The sequence below is a fragment of the Herpailurus yagouaroundi genome, unplaced genomic scaffold (genome assembly GCF_014898765.1).
Source record: "Herpailurus yagouaroundi ecotype Mexico unplaced genomic scaffold, PumYag 186, whole genome shotgun sequence".
Lineage (NCBI taxonomy): Eukaryota > Metazoa > Chordata > Mammalia > Carnivora > Felidae > Herpailurus > Herpailurus yagouaroundi.
Window position 1 is genome coordinate 23,507,157 of NW_024412417.1, and position 19,046 is coordinate 23,526,202.

The 19,046-nt window shown below is 36.5% G+C and overlaps 1 protein-coding gene across 4 annotated transcripts in view; it reads right to left on the minus strand.

Moving 5' to 3' along the window:
- Nucleotides 1-19,046, minus strand: part of CSMD3 (CUB and Sushi multiple domains 3) — a 1,253,459-nt gene that overhangs the window by 954,663 nt on the left and 279,750 nt on the right. For all 4 annotated transcript variants that reach the window (XM_040494274.1, XM_040494275.1, XM_040494273.1 and 1 more), the window contains exon 4: nt 3,725-3,919. In XM_040494274.1, the coding sequence (XP_040350208.1) occupies nt 3,725-3,919 (195 nt within the window). The remainder of the gene's footprint in view (nt 1-3,724; nt 3,920-19,046) is intronic.

Genomic DNA, 19,046 nt, shown 5'->3' on the forward strand with positions numbered 1-19,046 from the left:
GTTGATAAAATCCACCCTGCCTGTGAACAAACACAAAAACCCTTACACCATACCCTCTAGGTTGATGTGGCATTCGTTTTTCTTAATTAAACTATCATTGTTAGGAAGCATCAGAAGAATTCTCTGAAAGCAAGGGTTTCGTCCAGGAGAGACACTATGTAAACTCCCGGGAAAGCAATAAACAGATCATTACAGGGTTATCAGCCCCCTGCAAAGTTATAAATTAAAGAATCAGTATGCTATCAAGTGGCAAAGAGCAGAGGAAGGAAGCCGTGGACTAAACAGTCTATCTTTTCTTTTGAACTGAATGACAACCACATGAAATCCAAATACTCAATGCCCCTATTCTTTAAGTTTAAAAAAATTTGTTTAATGGGAGATAAATTGCTCCTTAGAAAATTAGATCATGTGCTGTATGAAGTCTGACTTCATAGACTCTAGCTTTAGCCAGTGAATATTACTAACACGCCATAACTACTTTTAAGGCTAAAAAGGAAAATTATTGCCTCATTGAAAATGTTCTTGCTCTATATAGTTTTTATTTTTAGCTAGTCTTTTGTGAAATCTTCTCTTAAACTGCTGTCCCTACCTGAACTTTCTTCCACTCAACTGGGAGGAATTAAGCTCATCCTGATCAAGGTGCCTAACACATTCTACAGATTCTGATAGTAAAGCACTTATCACACATTATTGTAATTATCTGATGACATAATGATTAGACCCACTAGAACTGTATGCTTAAAGGCAAGACCTGTTTCTTACTCATCTTTGGATTTTCAATACATGAAATAATGCTTCACACAGGTAAGGCCCTAATAAATATATGAGTAAATGAGTAAATATAGTAATTGGTATTATTGTTAATGAGAAGAAAAGGTAAGCTTGTCAGATTGAAGTTGAGCAGGCAGAATTTCCAAAAACAGTGGGTGCCATTTTTTTGATAGATGAAAACCATAGAGGTTAAAATGGAAATCAAAGGAAATAATAACCCTGAATGCACTTTGGGGATGAGATATAGAGTACATACACTGGGAAAACAAAACTGTCATAAATAGATAGAGGTACTGGTTTTAGGGTTAGACTTGGATATAAGGATAATTGATATTGTCAACCCACTTTTTGCTGACTGATTTTTTCTTTAGAGAGGAGATGGTAAGAAGTACTAAGGAAAAAGGGTAGATAGAGCCAGCACACATAGTAACTTGGTATGTATCTGGTTCCTTACATATGCTATCATATTAAACTCTAACAGCACTGTGGTGTTGGTATTTCTATCTCTTCATCCAATTATAGCTAAAAAATAGTTTCCAAAAATAATAGTTTTCATTCAAAGGCTCTAGCCAATAAGGGAAAAACTAGTATTTAAACTTGTATTTTTCTGGTTCCACAGGCTGGTATCTGAACTGAGATGAAAAAGGAGTCCCAAAATAGAAAGTAATATTCAGGAGTACTGGTGGTACTCCACTGAAATATCTTAAAATGCTTCTTGGTTTTAACTACCTTAATAAGTCCCTTTGATTTAGGAAGTTTTACACCTTAAAACAGTGACAATAGTCTTTTGACTGATTCAAATATAACTCCATTTCCCTTCTTATCATAAAAGTAATTTTGAAGAGAGATGCAAATTATGTTGGTGAAGTATCAAAAGGGTAACAAGCTTAGGCTTTGGAACCAAACAGAATGGGTTCCAATCCAGGATCTCCACCACACTCTAAACTGGGAGAAATTTGCCCAGATTCTAACATTTCTTCACATCTTATAAGCAGAGATTCCAACTGTCCTGCTCTTTTTACTAGACTATCTTTTCAAAGATATTTGCACAAGAAATAGTCTCAGAAGACAGTGTTTTCCACTAAAGGGCAAGTTTGCTTATAAGCCTGAGGGGTAGACATAGGGCCGCCCTCCAGAGCAAAGAGAAGACATGCTCATTATAAAGATTCAATTTTCCTAAGCTCATGGTTCTTCTGTAATACCGCTAACCATGTGTGCTGATACCCTACACTCTTCATATCAGTCTATGAGAATTAGAGCTTAGAGAACCAGCACAAATGTTTGTACTGTGGCTGCTGACACTCCTGCATATAATAAAATCTCCTTCGTTTCTGACTCAAGAGTTTGGTGTCTTCTATCAACACCCAAGAAACCGTAGCAGAGAAATTTGTGAGCTTGCAAGTCCAGTAAAATCTGACTCTATACTTCTGGGCATTGACTAACTGAATGACCTTGAGCAGTTATTTCAAAAGTTTTTCACTTTGGTTTTGTACTGTAATGAAATTCAAAAGTGACTACACTTATAATTTTCTTAGTACACTATAGTGATCAAATGGTATACTAAGTGTTCAAATAAATGGTAGCTAATAGTAGTCAGAGAAATAGCAATGGCCAAGGCAGCAGTATTAGAAGCAGCAGCAACAGAAGCAAAGGTAGCTAACATTGAAAGAATGCTAATGTGTAGCAGATATTTTACTAAGTGGCAGGTATAGGTTTTCTTACCTAATCTTCACAACAAATGCAATAGGTGTTTCCTCTCTCTCTCTCTCTCTCCCTCTCCCTCTCCCTCGTTAAGTGAGATAAATGAATCTCAAAGAGTTAATATGATTTGCCTGAAGTAACTGCCATGGTCATTGTCAAAGCAGGGATAAGAAGCTACCTGTGTCTGATTTTCAGAGATCTCTCCTACATGCACTTGCAGCCACATGTTGGAGAGGAAGCTACAAAGGAACTTAGATCAGAAGTTGGACATTCCTACTGCCCATTTGTAAAGGAAACGAATGCCAAAAAATAAAGATGAGTCACTTGTTTGTTAGAAAAAGATAGCCCACAGAAAACGATATAGGTCTCCAAAATTTCTGTGGGCAAGATTTATCCATGAATTCAGCTTCCACCAAATAGAACATGTTCTTTCAGGCACTGTATTTTGAAACTTTGTCCACATTAGAGGATTATTAGGTTTCCCCCATTATATAAATAATCTTTATCTGTATCCATTAAGAAAACAATATAGCATTCTTATTTCACAAATTCCCAAGCTAAGTCTTCCACCAGATATTTTTAAAATATTCAAAGATTCGGGGCGCCTGGGTGGCACAGTCGGTTAAGCGTCCGACTTCGGCCAGCTCACGATCTCGCGGTCCGTGAGTTCGAGCCCCGCGTCGGGCTCTGGGCTGATGGCTCAGAGCCTGGAGCCTGTTTCCGATTCTGTGTCTCCCTCTCTCTCTGCCCCTCCCCCGTTCATGCTCTGTCTCTCTCTGTCCCAAAAATAAATAAACGTTGAAAAAAAAAATTTTTTAATAAAAATAAAAAAAAATAAATAAATAAAATCCAAAGATTCAATCTACATTTCAAAATGTAAGCAAAATTATTACTTTTACAGACTAATTAAATTTCTAAACATCATAAACTTCATGTTTTCCTAATGTAAATATAAAGACACATATATACACAATGTATGCATAAATATGTATATAAATGTAGAGATGCACTGTTTCATTTCACAAGCAATGTCTTATTTTGGCAAGCATTTTTTCTAAAGCAGTCATGTAGTATACATATATATATAAATAGTTATTGTTTTAAGCTTCACATTTTATAAAAGCAATAAGCACCAAGAGCCTAACATATTTTGCAAATATACTGTCTGATCCCAACTCTCACTTTTGAAATGTATTCACTATATCAAACAAATATTCAATCAGCATAAAAATAAATATGATTTTAACTTTACCTCTGCATATGGGAACAGGAAAATCCCATGAGGCTGTATTAACTGAATTGGCTATACAGGTGAGTTGAGGGTGGCCATCGAGAATATATCCAGTCACACAGCTGTAGCGGATCTTGTCCCCAACATCAAACCGTGTACCATATAATACACCTTTGGGTGGAACTCCTGGATTGCCACAAGAGCTACTCTGCAATTCTAAAACAGGGGGAGAAAAGAAGAGTTTACAGTTATTTTAATACAGTTTTTAACGTTTTAGATTTTGAAAATTATATGTAGATACAGATATCTCTTTTCCTTTTAAAGAGTCACAATAAAAGGAAATGTTTTTCATTTCAACACATGTAACACAGAGGTATGGAAAGGGAACTAAATTTTACCAAAAAGGTATTAGGTTTCACTCTTAGTGTTAGAAAAATGTTAAGATTTTAAAGTATTTAATCTTTCTAGCAATTTTAAAAATCAGTATTACTCATACACTACAGTAATTAAAGCTATGATTAATAACATGTACATGGCTTCTTCAAAGTCACATTCTACTAACACAGTAATAAGCAAATCAAGTTTCATAAATATGCTCCCAATTCCTTTGATGCTTCTGCTTAACCCTAAACCAGGTGCATTTCTCTGGAAACACATACATTTGGGGTGGATACTTTTTTTTCCATTAAATAAGAAAATATAGCAAAGAAATGGACATATTTTTCAAATTGTAGAGATAAACCCAGAATTCCCAATTTGTTTATGGTAAACTTACAATATTAATAATAAATGCATACAGTTGTGAAATTTTAAATAGACTGATATATAAAATACCTGCAAAATGCCTGATATGTTAGGATATTTTATCTAGTGCCTTATTTTATTACTGGATGCTTGGGGCGCCTGGGTGGCGCCGTCGGTTAAGCGTCCGACTTCAGCCAGGTCACGATCTCGCGGTCCGTGAGTTCGAGCCCCGCGTCGGGCTCTGGGCTGATGGCTCAGAGCCTGGAGCCTGTTTCTGATTCTGTGTCTCCCTCTCTCTCTGCCCCTCCCCTGTTCATGCTCTGTCTCTCTCTGTCCCAAAAATAAATAAACGTTGAAAAAAAAAATTATTACTGGATGCTTAAAAGTGTACAAGTATGCAAATATAAGAGATTTTTAAAATTAATATATATTTCAGGGAAAAATCCAATTTCACTGTAAATGAAAAAAATGGAAAGAAAATATATACAAATAACAAAACTTACAGAACTTAACAAGGTTAGGAAAGAATTATTCTTCCTGATGTTATTTTCTAAATTTTTTATTACCTTTATATTATTTCATACTCTAAATAATTATCAATACAGATAGAAACTAATGCATTAGGAGTTGAAAGGTGTTCAAGTTTGGGTAGGCTATAGTTTAGTTAATGGTATTATACAAATGTTAATTTCCTTCTTTGATAATTATGCTATGGTTACATAAGTAGTTGATATTAAGAGAAGCTGGATAAGAGTACAGGGGAACTCTGTATATTTTCACCATCTAACTGAAAGTCTGAAATTATTACAAAATAAAAAGCTAAAAAAAAACCACTACAACACAAAAATGAAGTATGTTTCCATTTTGCTTTGATAATTATCCCATTTGTGTAGTAATTTCCCTGCAATGTTATTTTCTATTAAACCAAATATCTATAAGCCACCATAATATTAAAAATGTCAATGGCAGAAAATAAAAATATCATATAATATGTACATGTAATTTTACAAAAGTTATGGTCACTTATAAATAAGTGTCCACAGAGCTGAAATTTCTATTTTTATTCATAATAGGTTTATATTACATTCGAAAGTGTTTTCTAAATGAACATTACTTTTTCTGTATAAACTTCTTAATAATAGTGGAAAAAAAATCAGTGATAAAGTTCAAATGATATGAGTTTAATCAATGGAAAATATATTGAGGATTTATATAATTTGCATTATATATATTAGAAATTAAACATTTCCTTTAATTTAAGACAATTAGAGTCTGAAGGATCCTGGGAAGATGGTGGCATAGGAGGATGCTCGGCTCACCACGCGTCCTGCTGATCACTTAAATTCCACCTACACCTGCCTAAATAACCAAGAAAACTGCCAGAGGATTAGCAGAATGGAGTCTCCGGAGCCAAGCAGGGAGGAGAGGCCCACAGAAGAGGGTAGGAAGGGCAGAGAGGCATTGCGCTCTCCACGGACTGGCGGGAGGCAGCCGGGGCAGAGGGGCGGCCCGCTGACCAAGCAGAGCCCCCAAGTCTGGCTGGCAAAAGCAGAGGGGCCAGACTGAATGTATTCTGACAGCAAGCGGGACTTGACATCTGGAAGGTTATAAGCTAACAGCTCTGCTCAGAGAACGGGAGGGCTGGAGGACAACTGGAGGGAGAGTTGTTGAGCCCCAGACAACAGAGCTCAGCTTGGCGGGGGGAGGGGGGGAAATGGCGCTCGCCAGCACCATCTCCCTCGCCCATCCCCCAGCCAAAATCCCAAAGGGAACAGGTTCCTGCCAGGGAACTTGCTTGCACCTCGAAAACACCCAATGCTGTGCTTCTGCAGATCCATCGCTCCTGCTGGTGTGACTCCCTCCTGGTGCCTCAGGGCCCCTCCCGAAGCGGATCTCCCAAAGGAAAAGCAAGCTGAGCCTGCCCCTCCCGCCCCTGTGCACCTTGCCAATCCACCCCAGCTAATACGCCAGATCCCCAGCACCACAAGCCTGGCAGTGTACAAGTAGCCCAGACGGGCCACGCCACCCCAGAGTGAATCACACCCCTAGGAGAGGGGAAGACAAGGCACACACCAGTCTGACTGGCCCCAGCGCTGGGCTGGGGGCAGACATCAGGTCTGACTGCGGCCCCACCCACCAACTCCAGTTATACACCACAGCACAGAGGAAGTGCCCTGCAGGTCCACACCACTCCAGGGACTATCCAAAATGACAAAATGGAAGAATTCCCCTAGAAAAAACCTCCAGGAAATAACAACAGCTAGCGAACTGATCAAAAACGATGTAAACAATAAAACAGAAAGTAAATTTAGAAAAATAGTCATACAATTAATCGCTGGGCTTGAAAACAGTATAAAGGACAGCAGAGATCTCTTGCTAAAGGATCAAGGGACTAAGGAACAGTCAGGAGGAGCTGAAAAAAGCTTTAAACGAAATGCAAAACAAAATAGAAATGACGATGGCTCGGATTGAAGAGGCAGAGGAGAGAATAGGTGAACTAGAAGATAAAGTTATGGAAAAAGAGGAAGCTGAGAAAAAGAGGATAAAAAAAATCCAGGAGTATGAGGGGAAAGTTAGAGAACTAAGGGATACACTAAAAAGAAATAATATACGCATAATTGGTATCCCAGAGGAGGAAGAGAGAGGGAAAGGTGCTGAAGGGGTACTTGAAGAAATAATAGCTGAGAACTTCCTGAACTGGGGAAGTAAAAAGGCATTGAAATCCAAGAGGCACAGAGAACTCCCTTCAGATGTAACTTGAATCGATCTTCTGCACAACATATCATAGTGAAACTGGCAAAATACAAGGATAAAGAGAAAATTCTGAAAGCAGCTAGAGATAAACATGCTCTAACATATAAAGGGAGACCTAGAAGACTCGTGACCGATCTTTCCACTGAAACTTGGCAACCAGAAAGGAATGGCAGGAGATCTTCAATGTGATGAACAGAAAAAATATGCAGCCGAGAATCCTTTATCCAGCAAGTCTGTCATTTAGAATAGAAGGAGAGATAAAGGTCTTCCCAAACAAAAACTGAAGGAATTTGTCATCACTAAACCAGCCCTACAAGAGATCCTAAGGGGGATCCTGTGAGACAAAGTACCAGAGACATTGCTATAAGAATGAAACCTACGGACATCACAATGACTCTAAACCCATATCTTTCTATAATAACACTGAATGTAAATGGACTAAATGCGCCAACCAAAAGACATAGGGTATCAGAATGGATAAAAAAACAGGACCCATCTATTGTCTACAAGAGACTCATTTTAGACCTGAGGACACCTAAAGATTGAGAGGATGAGGGGATGGAGAACTATTTATCATGCCACTGGAAGTCAAAAGAAAGCTGGAGTAGCCATATTTATATCAGACAAACTAGACTTTAAATTAAAGGCTGTAACAAGAGATGAAGAAGGGCATTATATAACAATTACAGGGTATATCCATCAGGAAGAGCTGACAATTATAAATGTCTATGTGCCTAATACAGGAGCCCCCAAATATATAAAATAATTACTCACAAACATAAGCAACCTTATGGATAAGAATGTGGTAATTGCAGGGGACTTTAACACTCCACTTACAGAAATGGATAGATCATCTAGACACACGGTCAATAAAGAAACAAGGGCTCTGAATGATACACTGGATCAGATGGACTTGACAGATCTATTTAGAACTCTGCATCCCAAAGCAACAGAATATACTTTCTTCTCGATTGCACATGGAATATTCTCCAAGATAGATCACAAACTGGGTCACAAAACAGCCCTTCATAAGTTTACAAGAATTGAAATCATACCATGCATACTTTCAGACCACAATGCTATGAAGTTTGAAATCAACCACAGGAAAATGTCTGGAAAACCTCCAAAAGCATGGAGGTTAAAGAACACCCTACTAAAGAATGAATGGGTCAACCAGGCAATTGGAGAAGAAATTAAAGTATATATGTAAAGAAACAAAAATGAAAATACAACAATCCAAACGCTTTGGGATGCAGCGAAGGCAGTCCTGAGAGGAAAATACATTGCAATCCAGGCCTATCTCCAGAAACAAGAAAAATCCCAAATACAAAATCTAACAGCACACCTAAAGGAAATAGAAGCAGAACAGCAAAGACACCCCAAACCCAGCAGAAGAAGAGAAATCATAAAGATCAGAACAGAAATAAACAATACAGAATCTAAAAGAACTGTAGAGCAGATCAATGAAACCAAGAGTTGGTTTTTTTGAAAAAATAAAGAAAATTGATAAACCTCTAGCCAGGATTCTCAGAAAGAAAAGGGAGATGACCCAAATGGATACAATCATGAATGAAAATGGAATTATTACAACCAATCCCTCAGAGATACAAGCAATTATCAGGGAATACTATGAAAAATTATATGCCAACAAACTGGAAAGCCTGGAAGAAATGGACAAATTCCTAAACACCCACACGTTTCCAAAACTCAATCAGGAGGAAATAGAAAGCTTGAACAGACCCGTAACCAGAAAATAAATTGAATCAGTCATCAAAAATCTCCCAACAAATAAGAGTCCAGGACCAGATGGCTTCCCAGGGGAGTTCTATCAGACTCTGTTTAAGCAGAGATAATACCTATCCTTCTCAAGCTATTCCAAAAAATAGAAAGGGAAAGAAAACTTCCAGACTCATTCTATGAAGCCAGTATTACTTTGATTCCTAAACCAGACAGAGACCCAGTAAAAAAAGAGAACTACAGGCCAATATCCCTGATGAATAGGGATGCAAAAATTCCCAATAAGATACTAGCAAATCGAATTCAACAGCATATAAAAGAATTATTCACCTGATCAAGTGGAATTCATTCCTGGGATGTAGGGCTGGTTCAACATTCGCAAATCAATCAACGTGATACATCACATTAATAAAAGAAAAGATAAGAACCATATGATCCTGTCAATCGATGCAGAAAAGGCCTTTGACAAAATTCAGCAACCTTTCTTAAAAATCCTCGAGAAAGTCGGGACAGAGAAACATACTTAAAGATCATAAAAGCCATTTATGAAAAGCCCACAGCTAACATCATCCTCAATGGGGAAAAACCAAGAGCTTTTTCCCTGAGATCAGGAACACGACAGGGATGTCCACTCTCACCGCTGTTGTTTAACATAGTGTTGGAAGTTCTAGCATCAGCAATCAGACAACAAAAGGAAATCAAAGGCATCAAAGTTGGCAACGATGAAATTAAGCTTTCACTTTTTGCAGATGAATGATATTATACATGGAAAATCCGATAGACTCCACCACAAGTCTGCTAGAACTGAAACATGAATTCAGCAAGTTGCAGGATACAAAATCAATGTACAGAAATGAGTTGCATTCTTATACACTAATAATGAAGCAACAGAAAGACAAATAAAGAAACTGATCCCATTGACAATTGCACCAAGAAGCATAAAATACCTAGGAATAAATGTAACCAAAGATGTAAAAAATCTGTATGCTGAAAACTATAGAAAGCTTATGAAGGAAATTGAAGAAGATATAAAGAAATGGAAAAACATGGAATGGGGGAATAAATATTGTCAAATGTCAATACTACCCAAAGCTATCTACACATTCAATGCAATCCCAATCAAAATTGCACCAGCATTCTTCTCGAAACTAGAACAAGCAATCCTAAAATTCATATGGAACCACAAAAGGCCCTGAATAGCCAAAGTAATTTTGAAGAAGAAGATCAAAGCAGGAGGCATCACAATCCCAGACTTTAGCCTCTACCTCAAAGCTGTAATCATCAAGACAGCATGGTATTGGCACAAATACAGACACATAGACCAATGGAATAGAATAGAAACCCCAGAACTAGACCCACAAAAGCATGGCCAACTAATCTTTGACAAAGCAGGAAAGAACATCCAATGGAAAAAAGGCAGTCTCTTTAACAAATGGTGCTGGGAGAACTGGACAGCAACATGCAGCAGATTGAAACTAGACCCCTTTCTCACACCATTCACAAAAATAAACCCAAAATGGATAAAGGGCCTGAATGTGAGACAGGAAACCATCAAAACCCTAGAGGAGAAAGCAGGAAAAGACCTCTCTGACCTCAGCTGTAGCAATGTCTTACTTGACACATCCCCAAAGGCAAGGGAATTAAAAGCAAAAATGAACTACTGGGACCTTATGAAGATAAAAAGCTTCTGCACAGCAAAGGAAACAACCAACAAAACTAAAAGGCAACCAATGGAATGGGAAAAGATATTTGCAATGACATATCGGACAAAGGGCTAGTATCCAAAATCTATCAAGAGCTCACCAAACTCCACACCCGAAAAACAGACAACCCAGTGAAGAAATGGGCAGAAAACATGAATAGACACTTCTCTAAAGAAGACATCCAGATGGCCAACAGGCACATGAAAAGATGTTCAACGTCGCTCCTCATCAGGGAAATACAAATCAAAACCACACTCAGATATCACCTCACGCCAGTCAGAGTGGCCAAAATGAACAAATCAGGAGACTATACATGCTGGAGAGGATGTGGAGAAACAGGAACCCTCTTGCACTGTTGGTGGGAATGCAAATTGGTGCAGCCACTCTGGAAAACAGTGTGGAGGTTCCTCAGGAAATTAAAAATAGACCTACCCTATGACCCAGCAGTAGCACTGCTAGAAATTTACCCAAGGGATACAGAAGTGCTGATGCATAGGGGCACTTGTACCCCAATGTTTATAGCAGCACTTTCAACAATAGCCAAACTATGGAAAGAGCCTAAATGTCCATCAACTGATGAATGGATAAAGAAATTGTGGTTTATATACACATTGGAGTACTACATGAGAATGAGAAAGAATGAAATATGGCCCTTTGTAGCAACATAGATGGAACTGGAGAGTGTGATGCTAAGTGAAATAAGCCATACAGAGAAAGACAGATACCATATGGTTTCACTTCTATGTGGATCTTGAGAAACTTAACAGAAACCCATGGGGGAGGGGAAGGAAAAAAAAAGGAGGTTAGAGAGAGCCAAAGAATAAGAGACTCTTAAAAACTGAGAACAAACTGAGAGTTGATGGGAGGTGGGTGGGAGGGGAGGGTGGGTGATGGGTATTGAGGAGGGCACCTTTTGGGATGAGCACTGGGTGTTGTATGGAAGTCAAGTTGACAATAAACTTCATATATTGAAAAAAAAGTAGAGTATGAAACACAAAAAAGTAAAAAAAAAAAAAAAAAAGAAACCAGTTGACTAATATTAAGTAGCAATCGTTTCTATAAATAACAATTTCCTTAAGTTCCCTCTGCATTTAAAGATACATCATAAACTAATATCTGTAAAGTATTGTAAATACCAGTAACTAAGAGTGATGAGCTCTAATATTTCACTTTACTATTTCTTCAAGGCATATGCTGGAAATAATTTTCAGTAAAATTTAAAACATATGGTCTGTGAATTTTGACTAATTCTTTAAAAAATACTTTTGAAATGAACAGTTTATTTTGAAATAGTTTTTTTTTTTTTTTTGGAAAATTCATTTGACATGAGACGTTTGCTGCAAGAGATGTTGGGGTTAATAAATTTTGATAAAATGAATAACATTCAATCCCTTGCATGTAGTAATAACAAAGGAAATTCTTTTAATGAAACCACCAATGTGGCCTTAGAATCAAGCCACTCCTTTTGCTCTCACCTCCTAAAAAATAATTAAGGTCAGGACTTCAATTATCATAAAGTTATATATCCAGGAGACAAAAGCAGTTTCCAAATTATTTCACAAGAAGCAGTTAGGTGGAAGAATGAAGGGGAAAAGAAAAGATAGTTCTAAATAGTTCTTGTACTCTGATTTAACTTTGATTTAAATGAATAAACATTAAGCAGAACAAAATACCTTAGCAAAAATGGAAAACAGGAAGTCAATGAATGAATAACAATACTGGAATTGGAATTGGGTTGGAACCTCAATACATTACCTAATCTATTGCCTGCCTTGTGGCTGAATTATTTCTAAACCAACAGACAGATAAGAAGTTAGGCTGTTTCAAAATAAAACTCAAAAAAAGATAATTCTAAAACATATCTGGTTCACCTTCAGGAAATTCCTACTGTTGATTGCCCCTGTTTTTTTTTTTTTTTTTTTTGACCTCCATAAAAAAAGAACTACCCATCATCCTCTGTAGACAATAACCCATGGAAGACAGTTATTAAGAGGTTTCAAATTCAGGTTTAATAGATCCCAATTCTATAGCCACTGCTCATGGATTCCTTTTTTTTTTTTATTTTTTTAGGTTTATTCATTTATTTTGAGAGAGAGAGAGAGAGAGAGAGAGAGAGAGAGAGAGAGAGAGAAAGAAAGAGAGAGAGCATGAGCAGGGGCAGAGAGAGAGGGAGAGAGAATCCCAAGCAGGCTCCATATTGTCAGCACAGAGCCTGACGCAGGGCTTGATCGCATGACCCATGAGATCATGGCCTGAGCTGAAATCAAGAGTCAGACAGTTAACTGACTAAGCCACCCAGGCACCGCATGGATTCTATCTTTTGTTCTCTCCCAACCCTTTAATTTGGGACTTCTCTCTAAACTATGCCCATTTTAAGACACACAGCCAAGGATATGTTAACTGAAAGAATTATATAACCCAACATCAAAAAAATGCTATATTCTGATTGAACATTCACTTTTTAGTCTTGATTTTTATAAAAATAAATAATGCTTCATATATCAACTTTTTAAATTAACTTGTTAATATAAGATCTCTTGAACTAGCTAAGTGAGACTAATTTTTAGACATTGTTTCTACCAGCTATCACAAGTTTGAATTGCAGGGGGAAGTGAAGACACATTATACCAAGTTCTGTAAAGCAGACTATAAACTAATTATTAATATACACGGCATTTACAATAAGTGGTGATTTTTCTTATTGCAAAATCTTTAAGGAAAATAGAGATTTAAGCAATAAAGAATTTTCATGTTAATTCATCAAAGGTATCTGGAGATAACGACACCATTCTTGTTACTTCACTGTGTTTCTGAAGCAAATAATTACATCTAAAAAAAGCAGACTTGCAAAATAGATTGTTATCTTCTTTTGCCAACAGATGACGCTAATATATGTATTGAAAAGTTTAGGTGATCAAAATAAAACAATTATAGAACCTGACATATTCTCATCATATATTCCATAATACAAAGATTAAAATGGAATTGGAGTGCTCTGGGGAGAGTACTTTAAAGTTATTGTCATGATACTATTGTTTGAGCATTGATCAATTCTTTTCAATGCAAAAATAAATATATAAAACTCCTTATGTACTGCAGCCTTGTTTGAATTTATTCTTGAGACTGTGCCAGGAGACTATGTATGTGAATAAACCAGAAATATTCAAGTGTAAGTAGTTTAGTGGATTGAGATTACTGGAAAATATATCTGAAACTTTACACTCAAAAAATGTTTCTGAAGGGGTGCCTGGGTAGTTTAGTCAGCTAAACATCCGACTCTTGATTTAGGTTCAGGTCACTGTTTCTAGGTTGTGAGATCAAGCCCCGTGTCAGGCTCTGTGCTGCACATGGACCCTGCTTAAGATTCTCTCTCTCTCCCTCTGTATCTCTCCCCCACTGTGCTCTCTTTCTCTGAAACAAACAAACAAACAAACAAATAAAGAGGATGTCCTCGTTTAAAAAAAAATGTTTCTAAACATGTTAGAGACCCTTTTTGTAAGTTTATACTGTGCAGTCCAAATGATTGAGTCAATTTAAACTTCATCTATTTTTTTTTTTTTGCTGGAAATATATGTATTTTATTTATCCTCTCTTCTCAGAGATAATGAAATTATAAGCAAATAATATGAAGGCATTTTGGCAACATAAACTGCTAAAGTGTATGGGATTATTGATACAGCCAAAAATTATTTGAGAAAGATCCAAGATAAATAAAAATCCAATTGTATCATGGAGGATGGAATTTATTGACACTCCTCCATGTTAGTTAAAAGGAAACAAACTATAAATTACTTAATAACTGGCACAACTAATTAATTCATCAGAAGCTCTTGAGGGTTACTGTTAACATTGGTGCTCTGTGATGTATACAGTTAAAGCAACACCACCTCCCTTGCTTTCTAAGAGTTCACAATTTGAATAAGTGAATAGCCTTAATTGTTGAGATGAGCTGTCAGCCATCTTCTTTTTTTTAGCCATTCACATTCCCACTTACAGTTCACAAATTACCCAACACCATGTATGATTCTTCCCGTTGTACAGAAAGGGAAACTGAGACTCAGATAGATTAAATAATTTTCCCAAAGTCACCCAACTAATGAATATATTTGTAGTTCAAGCATAGATGTCTCTAACGTTAAAAAAAAAAAGAATAAAGCCGTCGATTATTTCACAATTGCATATCGTTGTCCATGAAAAACACATATTCATTTCACAAGTGTTCGGTTTTTTTTAATTTTTTTTAATACATATTCATTTTTTAAAGACAGAGAGAGACTGAGCGCAAATGGGGTAGGGGCAGAGAGAGAGGGAGACACAGAATCTGAAGCAGGCTCCAGGCTCCAAGCTGTCAGCACAGAGCCCGATGCAGGGCTTGAACTCACGGACTGCAAGATCATGACCCGCGCCAAGTTGGCCGCCCAACCAACTGAGCCACCCAGGCGCCCCTCACAAGTGTTTATTAAGCAGCTATTATGGGCAATACTCTGGGGATATAGTTTTGCAAATGACCAAGCTTCCCTATGAATATCATTGATTCATTAATTCTTTCATCTATTAGTTGCTATCACATGGCCCTGCCCTCATGGAATTTATCAACTTGGTGTTGACCAAGTCAATAAGCAAGTAATTACATAATATTAATTATAACATGACAGCGAGATAAAGGAAACCTACAGGCTATAATGAAAGTATATAAATGAGAAAACTTAGTCTTGGTTAAGAGATGGTCTGAAAAGAATTTCCTGATAAAGTCAGGTTGAAACAGATCTAAAATAGGACAGGGAGTTAACTGTATATATAATATATATTATATATATTCAATTTACATATTATATATAATATATATGTTATGTACATTATGTATATTATATATACAATTTACATATTATATATATTATATATATATAAAGGAGTGTTAAGTATGTTCAAAATTTGGAAATCTAAGAATCAAAGTACTATAATAGTTACTAGATTTGCCAAGGTTTGATGGGTGTGCTAGGGTAGAAACAGAATTGAAAAGAATATCCCAAAAGGGTCAAAGATAGGTTCATGTAATGAATACATATCCATCCTATGCATTGGTTCCTGACTAGAAAAGGGAACTATTTATGTCATCAAATGTTTTTTGAAGGAGATACTATAAGCTCTACAGAGGAAATGATTCAGGATAAATAACTGAAATACAGTCTAAACATACATATGGTAAGAAATTTTCACAAGTGTGTACGATATGTATTTTGTGAGTTTACTAATTGAATATTAATTTCATCTCGAAAATGATTAATTGGTAAACAGAGCCATGAAAGTTATTTATTAAGAAGATGAGTAGCCAGGGTCACCTGGTGGCTCAGTCAGTTGGGTGTCCAACTCTTGATTTCAGCTCAGGTTATGATCTCATGGTTTGTGAAATTGATCATTGTGTCAGGCTCCTTGTGAAGCCTCTTTTGGATTCTTTCTCCCTCTCTCTCTTCCTCTCCCCCATGCTCTCTCTCTCTCTCTCTCTCTTGCATGTACGTTCTCTCTCTCTCTCTCTCTGAAAATAAATGAATCAAACACTTGAAAAAAAAAAAAAAAACCATGAGTAGCCTGAATACTGTATATATACTATTTGTACATGAGAATATCAACTTTATAGGGCTGTTAATATATTTATATAAAACAATATATGTAAGTCATATTATATGCTGAGCACACAATACATGGCAGATATTATTATTAGCTCAACAAATTGCAGTTTTATTTTTATTTCAATCAACTTGGCATTTGAGACATCTCAATTAGGTGTGATTAAGTTGTGGTCTACTAGAGGTAGGGTCATGTCTTCATTAAATGCTAACTAACTACCTTAGATCATTCCTGATGTCTTAAAAATTACCACCAAAACACTGACTTAATCAAAGGTAAAATTCAATTACTCCTCTCTAGGTCCTAAATGAAATTCAAGGTGTAATTTCAATTCCTGATAGAAAATTTGTACAACCAAATTCACAAAGCTTCCCTATGAATATCATTGATTCATTAATTCTTTCATCCATTAGTTGGTCTCATATATGAAGCCCCATGCCAGGCACAGTGAATATAAAAAGATAGCTGATGTATCCTCACAAAGTCCAGATAAGTTTTTTAAAAATGTAAAATACTTTTTAGGGGCACCTGTTTGGCTCAGTCGGTTGTGTCTGACTCTTGGTTTTGTCTCAGGTCATGATCTCACAGTTTGTGGGTTTGAACCCCATGTCGGGCTCGTTGCTACAAAGCCTGCCCTGGACTCTACATCCCTCTCTCTCTCTCTGCCCCTCCCTTGCTCTCTACCTCAAAAATAAATAAGCTTATTTAAAAAAAAAAAAAGAGGACTGTAAGAGAAGATAGTTTTTATCACATTTGCCTTGGAGAAATTCAATAAAACTCTACAAAGCAACTTAGAAAAAGAGGAGCGATTTATACTAATAAACACTTTACAATAAGCTAGGCTTTAAAAAAAATCCCCAATTTGTTAGGAGCATATGGATAATTGTGAAAGGCAAGATATTTAGCAAAATATCCAGAAGAAAACCTGACCTTGAAAATTGGAACGAAAATTGAATGAAAGGATAGCGGATACCATGACTACAGAATTGCATAATTATTCAGTCAAATAGATGAAGCATGATCCTGCTGAGATCAATTAACAATGCTTTAAAACACTGTAAAATTATATCTACTAAGGGAAGTAAAATCAAGTTGTTTGTACCTCTTACAGAAAATTAATCTTAGGGTTTTATTTCCCAGATGATTAAAAATAATTTAGGAGACTATAACATCAAGTTGAACCACCTAGTACCTCTCATCCTGAGACTTGAAAGCACTTAAACAACTAATACATTTTCTAACTTTCTTAGTGGTACAAAATGTTCTTTTATTAAAGATACTAAACCATTTCATTCATGTAGGATATAAATGGTCTCATTTGAGAATTCACTTGGAGACTGGTTGAACAAACATTTTGTGAATATTTTGCATCAGCTGTTACATTCATTCTGTCCCCATAGATTTTTACTTCAGTATGTATGACTGAATGATATTTTTTAAATTTGCTTCCTCACTAAACTGTGAGCATCTTCAGAATAAGGACTCTAATTCATCTTTATTTATTAAGAATTTAGTGTATTTTGGGGCGCCTGGGTAGCGCAGTCGGTTAAGCGTCCAACTTCAGCCAGGTCATGATCTCGCGGTCCGTGAGTTCGAGCCCCGCGTCGGGCTCTGGGCTGATGGCTCAGAGCCTGGAGCCTGTTTCCGATTCTGTGTCTCCCTCTCTCTCTGCCCCTCCCCCGTTCATGCTCTGTCTCTCTCTGTCCCAAAAATAAGTAAATGTTGAAAAAAAAAATAAAAAAAAAAAAGAATTTAGTGTATTTTGCGGTATGTTGTTGACAAGCAAAAGAAAGAATTGCTCAGTTAATTGACTAATTTCCTCTAATAGAAAAAATATATAAAAGATTATCATCATCGCGCAGCATTTGTTAGAGTAAATGCTTAAACACAAAATGGAGTGGAACCAGTAGACTACGAGAGAACTGTAGGCATATCATGAACTAAACTTGTGTCATAATAAGTACTGGACCACACTGGCACCATTTGATTTGTAGGCATCAAATTATATTGTTATGCCATTTAAATCTGTATTTGTTTTTCCTAATGAAAGTGCATTAACTTTCATAAGCCACTTCCTAAGCATGAGCATAATTCCTAAGCTGCTGGCCATCTCATGGTCCTCAGTGGGATGCTGTAAATGGAGCAAACATTAGACTACATTTGCCATTTTAAAAGTTGTATTCAAGCTTCAAAAAGGTTTAGATTTTTTCAATCAAAAGGACACTATTGTTTATCATTATTATTTTAACTTAATGAAAAAGATTCAAACAAAGTATTAGCTGCTGGAGAAGAAATGATAGTAAACCAGAGGCTGTCTTATTTCACCTATCTAAGAAGAAGACAGGTCACTGGAGTGATTTGGCTGGGATGAGGGGTGAATGAACACAGATTACAATGTGTTTTAAACAGCAGCAGAAGAAAAATCTATTGTCACTATTTTTTTTAATTAAAGTAAATCCTTAGGTGGGCTGATTATAAATTCCAAGGGAAGAAAGTGTGAAGCAGTGAAATAGTGTAAAACCAAGCACCTACAAATTTATGTCTAGGTAATATCATTCTGTTTTGATATTGGTATATAGGACCCACAGGTAACATCAATGAAAGTGTTCAGAGTCAGAATAACGGTCAAATGCAATAAAGAAAATCCATTGCACAATATCCAAAACTAGTAGTTGCTGGATATATGCTCTTGATCTCTGAATAGGAAGCAATTAATATTCTTTCAATTTCAAATACCTGTGCTCTGTTTTTTGGCAAAATAAATTTTACCACCTAAGCTA